Source organism: Aphidius gifuensis, linkage group LG2, assembly GCF_014905175.1.
Source record: "Aphidius gifuensis isolate YNYX2018 linkage group LG2, ASM1490517v1, whole genome shotgun sequence".
Classification (NCBI taxonomy): Eukaryota; Metazoa; Arthropoda; class Insecta; order Hymenoptera; family Braconidae; genus Aphidius; species Aphidius gifuensis.
In genome coordinates this window covers 7,219,573-7,232,016 of record NC_057789.1, presented here as the reverse complement: position 1 = coordinate 7,232,016, position 12,444 = coordinate 7,219,573, and the positions used below count along the sequence as shown (strand labels likewise).

Genomic DNA, 12,444 nt, shown 5'->3' with positions numbered 1-12,444 from the left:
AAAAACAAGTATATAATAAAATTATTTTTATATTTATGTACTTGATAAAAACATAAATAATATGTCACTTTACACTATATTCCATGATGTGTAAAAAAATATATTATATATTTTCACATGTGTAACAAATATGACAACAAAATAATAAACAACAAGCTGTAGAAACTAACACTCCAAGAAATAGAGAATTTCCATACACAACCACTTCGATTCGGTCATAAATTTGCCATGTGAGCACAACCGTGAAATCAAAAAGAGGCAAGGAAAATAAAAATAAAAAATTTGTATATACTGAAGTATACCACAAGATTGGAAAGAAAAGAGAATCAAATTATTGAAAAAAAAAAAACAAAAAAAACTCCACGAGAATGCGATTTACTGCAACGTTCGAATAATAATAATTTTTTTTGAATTATAAAAGCGAAAAAAAAAAAATGAAAGAAGAGCAAGAAATGAAATAAAGAAAAAATAAATTTTCGTGATTTAAAATGAAAAATAAATTGTCCATATTTTTTTAAATTTTTAGTCAATTTAAATTGCTTCAGAGTCACACACACAATTTTCCAGTTAAAAAAAAAATTCATTTAATATGTATGAAACAAAATGAAAAAAAAAAAAGAAATATATCTAAAAAATATATAAAAATATGTAAAGTCTTTTTGACAGTATATATAAGTATACCAAGTAATAACTGATACACGGACATACTGTATAAAGTACTCTGTATTCAACCTAGTCGTACATGCATACGAAATATATAAAAATGACAAAGTACTTGGCAAGTAACAAGAAATCCCCTAGCAGCTATAAAATCTCTTTTTTTATTTTTTTTCCTCGGACGATCCGCATAGTCGTATACGATACTCTGGCGATTGACTTCTTCTACGTGTCTTGAATCTGTATAACCTCGTATAGAATTATCCATTGACTGCTTCTGTAATTTATTGCTCCATTGCGGGACCCCACAAGAGGGTTAAACTTTCTCATTCTTTTTTCTTACAAATACATTCATATATAAATAAAATCACACATCTAACACTTGCATCAATTCACAATCAGTTTTTTTTTTTTTTTCGATTTATTTTTATCTTATATAAATTACACTTACATCACTCTTTACCTCTCGTCTTTCTGGACCAACTTACAAAGTTTCAAATTTGCATTTTAAAAAATAAATAAAAAAAAATATTAGACACACATGCCATATAAGAATATATACAACATTTAAAATTTACAAGCATGTAGTTTAATTAAGCTGTTGAGACCACACCCTCATCCTCAATCTCACTTTACACATTTCCATTTTCACTATTCAGGTAAGTATATGTATATAAAACCATATGGTGTATTTTGTTATAATTAACAAGTACTTGGAAAAGCTCAAATGATTCAACTCATATATAGAATTAAAATAAAAAAAAATAAATGAATCCCTAGGGTCGTATATGTATCTACTGTAAAAGCATTTTAAAAAATAAAAAAAAATACTTCAATCAATTTTGCACAGAAAAAATAAATCCAGTGCAATTTATACTCAACGGTAAAATAAATAAAACCATGAAAAAACATTATTCAAGTTGACTCGATGCTTTGATTATATTCCATTACTCATAAACAAATCAATGAAATATGCAAAAGAATAATAAATTATAGTAGTAAAATTTAAATGAAAAAAAAAAAAATACAAAAATACATACAAAACTGTATGTGGTATATTGATTAAAATTTGATGGGCTTGGATCATTCATTATAAATACACATAGATACAGTGTAGATATAGTAAATGTATGAATAAAAAGTGTTGAACATGTATAAAAGTGTTTGAAACCAGAATGAAGAGATGATGAAAAATACCACATTTCATGTGTCCAGTGGTAAACCGAGATGTGGTGAATTGTTGATGCCTGAATAAAACTAAAACTATAATAAAAAAAAAAAACTTGAGGGATGAAAATGTACGCACATCATTATTGCCTGATTGGATTATAAATTTTCCTCGTACTTTTATATAAAAGACTGATGAAAATACACCCCTCAATGATCACAGTACAAGCTTAGCCACATTTGTTTTTCACTGGCTGTCCTCTTTGGTGTATCCACCCTATATACAACAATGTATATTCTTCTTTTTAATTTTTTTTCTATTTTTTTTCATCAAATATATATACACGAATATACTGTTATAAAATTCTAAAACTTTTTTTATACATGTCTATGAGTGCGTGCGCACGCGACAAGTTTTACCCTGAGGATATCAGGAAATTATTATAATCACGACTCGCTTCGATGGAGTGAGAAATGGCGTTGTAATGAAAAAAGGGTTTGGGAAGAGAGATGTTGTGCGTTCATATCCCTTTTTCATAATACCTATATTTCTACTCTCACCATCGTACAAAATTTACTTGTATATAGAGGCATATATTGATGTACACAACTAACAGTAAAATCCCTCGCAGTCGCCCATGGTAACTCGATAAGGGTAGGTACATTGGCCATGCTAACACGCCTATAGTTTATATCCTCCAACTAAACAACGCATTCTCAATTTTCATATATAATTTTCAATGCTTTTATTTATTATTTTTGTCTTTATTATTTATCAGACTAAATAAAATTTATAATTTTAAATGAGTAAATTTAATTTGTAAAAGTTCATAATGTAAATGAGATAAAATTGTATAATGCATGTTGTTATTTATTTAGTTTCAATGATAAAATAAATAAATGATTTAAATTATTTAAATTTATATATATATTTTATATTTGTAAAATAAGTATTTGAGATTATATGGGAAAATTTCTACAAATATATATTGCTGTTACGTTGAAGAGATAAATAGAAATAATATATGGGAAGATGGGTATGTAGAGAGAAAACTGAATAAATAGTATGGTGGTTGTGTGTACTATGAAATGCGAGAATAGTTGCGAGGGGTGATGGGAATTGAGAGTGAAGAAGAGTAACACGAGTCGGCATATGCCCTTAAGGGGTAGGGGGTGAATTGGTGAACGTGCTTTTGCCGAAAATTCACTACTCGTTTCAACGATTAACCAGCATTTCTGCAGGGGCTTTCATTAATGCTGCTGCTGCGACAACTCTCTGTCTACAAAGAAGTAAAATTTATAAAAAAAAAAAAAATTAAATAACCTCACGATATTTGTAATTTAGCGAAACTACGAGACCAATGGAATTTTGTCTTTTAAATTTATTCTCATTTATTTTTTTCTCTCTCTTTTACTTTTTACTCATTTTGTCTTTTTAAATTTTCTCATACCATCGAGTTTGTTATCTCAATGACCCGGGGGTATACTCCAAAGTATTGCAATCGATATGGTAAAATCTTTTCCAATTTTCTTTTTGATATTTATTATTTTTTTTAGAAAAGCAATGCAATTTTTTTTTTTTATTTTAAACAATATTACTATATGTTCGGAGCTTCTTCAGTCAAGTTTTGATGTCCTTTTTTTTTTAATTACAATGAAAAAACATTGTAAAATTAAAAAAAAAAATAGTCAATTATAAAAATTAAAAAATTAAATATTCAAAAAAAAAATACTGAAAATATTATTTAAATAATCCATTGTTAAATTTTCTATTAATTTCTCATAGTTTCCATCAACATTAAAAACACATCAAGCTTCATATTATTCCACCGAAAAAATAAAAAAAATAATAGTCAATATGAGTGTGCATGAAAAGTAAAATTTTTATTTTTTTATTTAATTTTGCGAACGCCACTTTTTCATCTACTACGAGCGTCAGCAATATTCAGCTATTGGTATAACACTCTCAATATGGAAAAAAAAAATCTCAATGAGATATTGACAATCGATTGGATTCTCATCTCGTGCTTAATATTCATTTCATTTTATTATTAGTATTAAACTCAAAAAAAAAAAAATAAAAAACATTTCCGAGTTCTGCATATTATTCTACATTATGTACACCATTACATGTTCCATTGTTCTCATTGTCCTGATATTTTTTTAATTAAAAAAAAGTGAATTTGTTGGGTAATACGCTGATAAAGTTAAAAAAAAAAAATACTGTATATAATAATTTAAATTATGCAAAAAGAAAAAACAAGATATAGCTTGCTGTTAATTGGAGCATATGAAATGAAAAAAAATGAATTAAATAATGAAGAAAAACATGTTGAAAATTAACGAGAATATATAAAAAATAAAAAAGAACAAATAAATGAATATAAACTTAAAAATTATAGTATGGTAAATATTTATATAACGACAAAGTTCATATACAATGAGTCAAATTACAAAGTTGTACAATAGTTTTGCATATAATCTTGAGTGACAGAAATTTCATCGTAAAACCCTTAACTTGTCGTGTTTGTCGTGTCGACAATGTTACCTTGTCTTTGTATTTGTAAGCAAAACGTACACTTGGAAAATCTTAACAGTATGTCTCCTTCAACAACGACACGATGAGAAATATATATTGGAAGAGAATGATTCAAGAACATGTTTTACTGTGAAACCGAAGCATTTTCAGTCTTGCATTTACTTTTTATTTATTTTACTTTTTTTCACTATTTTCAATATGTTTTTTCTTACTTAAGTATCCACAAATTTTATCACAAAAACCGCAAACACGATCGACGAACAACTATACCCGTTCAAAGTGTGAAAACTTTTCTCGTCAATTTTCTTCTCAAGAAAAGAAACTTTATTTTTTTTTTTTTTCCCCGCTTATAACAAATGTGATGTCGATATTCGTTTCTGTATATTTTTCTACTTGTATTTTTTGTCTTATTATCATAGTGGCATCCAAACAAATTGTTAAAATTGACGCATTGCTTGTATACTGATTGAAGAAACAAAAAAATAAAAAAAATATTACCACAAAACTTTGTGTATGTATTTCATAAAATAAAATAAAAATAATAACGTGGATGAGAACAAAAACGTAGAAATAAATAAAAAAAAAAAACAAAGAGATATTTGCCAAGAAAGTAACCAAGTTTTCTGTGTTTATCCAAACAATAACTGCTTTTCCTGGACGGCGAGACGATTTCCCTGGAGAGTCAAATCGAAAAATTGAGAAGGTCGAAAGGGATAAACTTCAACGCAGAAATAAAGTGCAAATACAAAAACGGTAGTATGAAAGAGTAGGACAAAGATTGGATAAAAAAGAAATAAAAAAAAAAAAACTATAAAATAACGTAGTAGTAGTGTGTATATAATAAAAGTTAAAAAAAAAAAAAAAAACAACAAGAGAGAAAAAGGGAAATGAGTGAGATAAAAAAAGTTTTATCACGAAAGATCCTGGATCAACGCTTTGGCTTTAAAAGCTCGATTATCTCGTCCCTCTTTTGAGCGTATCCCTCAACCTCTCGCTTTAAATTAGGTTTACGTTGGCTCTCAGAAATGACGACGACAACGATTGCCCCGAAGGGTTCAAAGATTTTAGCCCCAAAAAAATATCTTTAAAAGCCTCCAGATTTTTTTGATTTTATACATATTATTTTTTATTATACAAAAATAGAATAAATACCAATAGTTAATGTAAATGTATACATGCGTGTGTGTACAAGCAATATATTTATTTATTTGTTTTTTTTTTCGTATGTATTTTAGGTCCGCCTGGTGAACCAGGACCCCCGGGAAAAAGAGGAAAAAAGGGAAAAAAAGGTGACCCTGGGGAGGCCGGAACACCGGTAAGTTTTGATTTTTCAATCTCAAATCGACTTGGAATTTTTTTTTTTATATACATAAACTCTGTTGAGTAATATGTGTCAAGAGCAATTATGCTTGTGATATTGTATAACCCCGAGTGCTTTCCTTATTCCCAGTTGAATTTTATTATTTGATGGCTATAATTAATTTTGCATGATGCTGCTGCATGTTAAAATTCCAAAATGCTTAAATGTATATTATTATTATTTTTTTTTTTTGTTGTATTACTATTTTTTTTTTTCATGTATTAATAAACCTTTTAATTAGTTGATTTTTTTAACACCTTTTTGCAGGGTGTTGCCGGGACTCCGGGCAAGAATGGTTTTCCGGTATTATTTTATTGATTTTATTTTCTATCCTTTATTCTATTTTTATTTTTTCATATACTATACTATACTCATCAATATTTTATTTCCATATATAACATTTGTATATCATACCATCGTCATACGTACTAGTCATTGATTAAAAATTATATATGTGGAAACTCAGTCTATCTATTGTCATTGCTCATCATCGTAATCATAAATATTACTCGTGAATTTTAAATACTAATTATTGTTAATAACAACAACTAGTGACATAACATTTCTTTGTTTTATAAAACAAAAACATCAAAGGCTATATGTTTAATTTAATTTAATTATGTACGGCTGATATAATATTGGTGTTAACTCCTGTAGATTTATTTATTGGGCCATAAATTATTAGCAAATTTATTGTGTATATCAGGCAGATAAAAATGTTCTCTCGAGAGCTGCCTTTAATCCATAAAATCCTGTAAATTTCAGGGTGGCAAAGGTGACAAAGGAGAGACTGGTGTCATGGTAAGAGAGACCAATATATAAATCAGCCTGAAAATTTTCAATGTTTTTTGTCAATCAATTTTAAATATTTAATCCCTCAGCAAACGAGCAATAATATTTTAACGCCTACTGATTTTACACTGCGTTTTTTAACACCGAAACAAATAAACCAATAAAAAATTTGAAAAACAAAAAAAAAGGGTAAATCGCAGGGATCGAAAATTCGAAATATATATAGAAAAACTTTGACGTTGGCATGCGATGGACGAGACACTAATGTAATTTTCTGACACATATGAACTTACCAAATCACGCAACACGGAATTTACTCTCTTTTTCTTTTTTTATTTTATTTCCCTTGGTTCCCACATATAGTAGAAACAATATATACAGTTTTACTTTACTCGGTATTTTTCATTTGATTTAACCACCAAATATATGTCGTATTTGTATTTGTAAAAAACAATTTGGCATTGGTATTTGAACACCCTAAACTATCTGAACCAATCGAGGTATTAATACAATGTTCATTGGATTTTAACAGTCAACTCGTTTCAAATATATATTCAATTTTGTGGTTAGCCAAAAGTAGATTTTAGGTAATTTTGTAAATTCAACATTTGTTAAACTTTTAATTTTCTATGTAGAAAATTTAATTTATAAAATTTACAATTAAGATAATTGTTTTAAATAATTTGATCATTTTTTATTATTCATTTTTCACCTTGAAGAATTATTTTTTACTTTTAAAAGTTTGTAATTCATTTGTGTGGTTTTTATTTGAGTAACTTTTGTTGAGTTAGTTATATATTTTATGACAATTTAATCATCTGAAATACTTAACTTTATTTTAATTATTAAATGTGGCTTGTGATTTTATAGTAAACTATTTTATTTAGTATTTTATTGTTAAATTTTTTAAACTCCAAATATTTCTTTTAATTATCATTCACTTTTTAAATAGTCATTTCATAATCTTTCTTTTACTATTTTCGTTCTGTAAATTATTTTCCCATTGAATGATTTATTAATAAATAATTATTTTTACAGGGACCTATTGGATTAGATGGACCCAAGGGGGATCCGGTAAATATAAATTATTTAATAATATATCTGTTGTTAAATGTCACCTTAATAAAATAATATAAATTTTTAAATTTTTCATTAGGGACGACCTGGTGACAAGGGACAAAAAGGTGAACTTGGAAGTCCAGGCTTTGATGTCTTCTCAGCTGTAAAGGTAGCTACCATAAACAATGGGGACTCTATCAGAAAAAAAATACTTCTATACGGCAGAACGGTACACTGGCTCACCGATTATATTTTATTCAATTACGTGTTCATTTAATGTTCACTACATAACGTCAAATTAAAAGCAAAGTAATCTTTTACCTCAACTAATACATATACAAATAAATTGTATATGTATTATCGCGTATAATAAATAGAAATGAAAAATTAATTTTAAAATTCAAATCGAGCCATATAACATTAAATTATCAAATTCAATAGAATCATATTAATATCATTATAATTAAAAATTAAAAAAAATTGTTTTGCACAAATAATTTGGAGAATATTGACATTAAAATTTAAATTATTAAAAATAATAATCACAAGTATAATATTTTAGTATTTCATGATTATTAATATTGTTGATTTGATGAATAACAAAGCCACAATAATAATCATGATTATAATGATAATCAAGTATCATTTACTATTGATGATACTTGCTGGTTTTCTCAATTTGCATAACTATTATTACGGCTCATTATTAATATTTATTTATTGATTTTTTTTTTTTAGTACAAAGTACTTAACTCATTAATTTGCAATCGATATTTTTAATCACCAATTCACTGTGTTGTTTTATTTTTATTTTTATTTTTTTTTCGTTTTTATAGTCTCACTAATTAATCAATTTTCCAAGTGCAGTAACCTGGTTTTTTTTTTTTTTTTTTTTATTTTTTGCTTTTAATATATAAATGTACTCACTGAATTAATTGTTTGTTTAAAAACCAATGTTAATTAAAATTAAATGCAATACTGGGTTTTAAAAAAATAATGATTTTTTTTTTTTTTTTTAGTTATTACAAGGTTACTTTGTTTTATTGAAATAATAAAAAATATATATTAAAAATATAGACAAAAGAAATTTTAGTATTAAAAAAAAAACACACAACAAATTATTGTTGATAATTATATAAATGTGATAAATAAAATGAATGTCAATTGCGCCTACGGGTCAATGCACAGGGGTTGGGGTTAAAGAGGTCGGTGACGACGCTTCGTGGTGGAACACTTGGATACGCGGAAATCGTTGCATTGAAGGTAACAATAGAGCAAGCACCAAGTGTATTTACTTGTTTTATCTTCTGAATGTTTTATTATATTTGTTGGTTTTTTTTTTTTTTGTATCAAAAGTAGGTTTATATGTGAGTTTGCCTGTGTACCATAATGTTATTGTCGTTTGCGTATTTTTAATTTGCCTTTTTTTTATTACTTTAATTATTTTTATTTATATATACATAAAAAATATATCAAGATATGAAAAATTCAATCTCAAAAAGAAAAGCATTGTTTGCTATTTGAGGAATGCAGGACTATGTATTGTGTTAAATATTTTTTATATATTATTTTTTTAAACTTTAATTTGATTTTATTTTTTTAATTTTAATTTACTTTTTTTAGGTATATTCTGGTCTGATAGTAGCCATAATGAAATTGGAATAAATTTATTCATTTCTCTTTCATATAATTCATATTTTTTTGATTATAAAATTGATAATATGAAAAAAAAAAAAATATATAGTTATTCTCTTAGATACAATTTTCAATAATTTCAAATGTTTCTTGATGGAAAAAAATTTCTAGCAAGTAGTAGTAAATTGATTTCTCACCTTTAGTCCACCTACTTCTAGGGACTTCAAGAACATGGCCATAATATCTCGGCGCAGACCATCATCCAACTCAAAGTAAGTCCCATTCCCATCCCATTGAATTCCAAGTGTCAACTTGGACTTGAAAAGCTTCTCGAAACGTGACAAGACTTGTCATTACTTTCTTCATTATCAATTTTTTTTTTCTTCCTTTTTTCTATATTAACCATTATCAAAGTTAACTTTGATTTTATTATACATTCTATAATAACCCATTTTCTTTTTTTTTTTTCTCTTCACTACTTGAGATGTACTATCAAATAATTTAGTTATCATAAAATACGATAATTATTCAACCGAGTGCATTTACTCAATTCAATATTTTTTTTTTTTTTATCATTTAACAAGCTCTCAATTATAATTTATCTCATACAAAAGTTTTATAAAAATCCTATCTATTCATCTACTCAAAATAATATAAATTGATGAATTTATTATCCATATTATTAACATTACAAATTTTATTTCATTTCAATTTTTATATTATTTCAAGTGAAAGTATCAATAAATAATTGAATTATTTTATTTTTTCTTCTAAATAATACAAAATTTTTGAATAAATTTTCTTGATTATATCTTGAATAATATTTTTTAAAAAAGTAAAGTAATCTTAAATAAATATAACAAAATTATATGAAATTTTTTTTATGATATTTTCACTGTGAATTTTATTGCTTTTAATATGAACATAGAAAATTCACATTAACTGCATGATCGTGCATGAAAATATTTTTTTTATTTTCAACTATTACATACTGTATATTATGATAGATAAATATAGATTTATGATATACTTATAGTCAATGGTTAATGTATTTATATCTGTTGCTCTATTAAAAAAAAAATACAGCCAAACGAAAAAAGATTGTACATTGTAAAACAGTTGATATTTTTATGTTTATTTTTTTTTTTTTTAGTAGTAGTAATAGTAGTAGTAGTATATCTATTTTTGCACGATTTATATAGCTTGTAATATATCGATCAGTGGACTACTATTTGAGTCCAATTTTTCTCTACTCGTATGTCATATATACTGTCTAGACGGTTTAGAGCTGAACAATGGATACTCTATCTTCTCAAATGGTGATCTGTCGCTCTCAGGATTCTGTCAAATCTGTATAGTCTATAGCTTTTTTTATTTTTATATATTTTTTTATATTGGCGGATCACCTTTGATGCTCTTCAAAGGCTTACAACTTTCAATGGCATTTGATTTTCATTTCAATATTTATTAATGTTAAAAATAAATTTAAAAAAAATGATACAAGTTTTTTTAAAATAAAAAATAATAGGGTGAACCAGGTGAACCAGGACCACCAGGACCTCCAGGACCACCAGGTGTTGAAGGTATATCTGGACAAGATGGAAGACAAGGAATACCAGGTGAAATTGGTGCACCAGGTGAAAAAGGAGTTGCTGGACCAATTGGACCTGCTGGACCTATTGGTGTAGCCGGACCAATCGGACCTAAAGTGAGTCAATTTATTTTTTTTTTAAAATTATTTATTAATTCATTTATTTACGTGAAAAATAATTGATCAAGTTTATTATTATTTTTTTTTTTATATCATTTAAAATAATGATGATTTAAAAATCAATATGACATCTAGAAATTTCAACGTAATTATTTATATTTTATTTTTTGAAAAATATATAATTGTTTGTAAACAATTGTACGATATTGTTTTTTTTCTTTTCCAAGAAACTACCCTCTCTAATTGCTTATTTTTGTATCTTTATTTCAAATTATTATTTATTTATTTTTAATCTATATATCTTTATTTTTTTTTAATTATTATTTTTCTTCTTCTTTTTCGTCGATTATTGTCGCATAGGGAATGCCAGGACATAGAGGTATTCGAGGTTTTCCAGGACGACGCGTGAGTTTACACTTGATGTCATTAATATATACTTGGTTTTTCAAAAAATAAATAATCAATTATGTAAAATTATGGTTTTTGAAAAATCAATTGTATATTTATTTATAATTTTTTTCAGAGTTTACTGGTGATGGAAGCTTTTTCGTGTGAGGATAACCCAACTAACTTACAACTAACGAAACTAAATTGTCACTTAATTTTAACAGGAAAAAAAACCTTTTGACTCTTTGGCTTTTTCTATTTTTTTTTTCCTCTTTATTATTATTTACTTTTAAATTTTTCAAGCACATTATTAAAAATAAATCATTAAATTAAAAACAATTAAAGTTTTAATACAATTACCTTCTATTTCATAATAATTTTTGGACCACTTTTCATGTCTTTTATTACTGAAAAATATAAAAAATAAAAAACTAAATTGAATAATTTAGAGAGGGCAAAAAGATTTATATCCCCTAACATGACATTCACTCTCTTGTCAAATAAAATGTATTCAGTCGCATCACTGACTAAAAGTAAAAAAAAAGGAGGAGAGTATAGCTTTTTGAATTTTCATTTTACACAACATAGAAATATATATACAGAGATACTTGGGCGTGGTTTTATTACAGTCCTCAGTGACATCAATCAATCTTTAAATAGAATCAAATATATTATCATTTGTCTCACAGTTACTTTATACCATAAACATAATAAATTTTCTATCTCTTTATTTTTTTTTTTCTAACTGTATATATTTGTTGAGTTCACTTACTGCTTTTACCACCCCCTTTTACTACCCCGCCCATGCCCAATATTAATATTTAACATGAGAATAATTTTTCAATTGACTCATGTGGGATTTACTGTCTCTGTCAACAGGGCGATAAGGGCGACAAGGGTGACAGAGGCTTGACGACATCACTAGATGGAAAACAGATTCCTCTTGGGAACTTTGAAGGACCACCAGGTCCACCAGGACCCGCTGGTAAGTAAATTTAAATGGAAAAAAATATTTTAACAATGCTTTTATATAATAATAATAATAACTTTGACATTATTGATTTCATTTTACGAGTTATATATTTTTAGTTATCTTTATAATTTTATTATTGATACAGCTGTCAAATATCTTTTAGA

General features: G+C 26.4%; 1 protein-coding gene across 16 annotated transcripts in view; it reads left to right on the top strand.

The window, feature by feature from the left end:
* The window catches only part of LOC122848820 (collagen alpha chain CG42342), a 95,351-nt gene that overhangs the window by 68,716 nt on the left and 14,191 nt on the right, over positions 1-12,444 (top strand). For 8 of the 16 annotated variants that reach the window (XM_044147167.1, XM_044147177.1, XM_044147169.1 and 5 more), the window contains exons 2-9: positions 5,599-5,678; positions 5,991-6,026; positions 7,554-7,589; positions 7,672-7,803; positions 8,763-8,837; positions 10,738-10,917; positions 11,281-11,325; positions 12,187-12,292. In XM_044147167.1, the coding sequence (XP_044003102.1) occupies positions 5,599-5,678; positions 5,991-6,026; positions 7,554-7,589; positions 7,672-7,803; positions 8,763-8,837; positions 10,738-10,917; positions 11,281-11,325; positions 12,187-12,292 (690 nt within the window). Of the gene's footprint in view, positions 1-5,598; positions 5,679-5,990; positions 6,027-6,488; positions 6,525-7,553; positions 7,590-7,671; positions 7,804-8,750; positions 8,838-9,427; positions 9,482-10,737; positions 10,918-11,280; positions 11,326-12,186; positions 12,293-12,444 lie in introns of all 16 variants that reach the window. The other 8 variants (XM_044147164.1, XM_044147173.1, XM_044147172.1 and 5 more) reach the window with 8 other exon arrangements.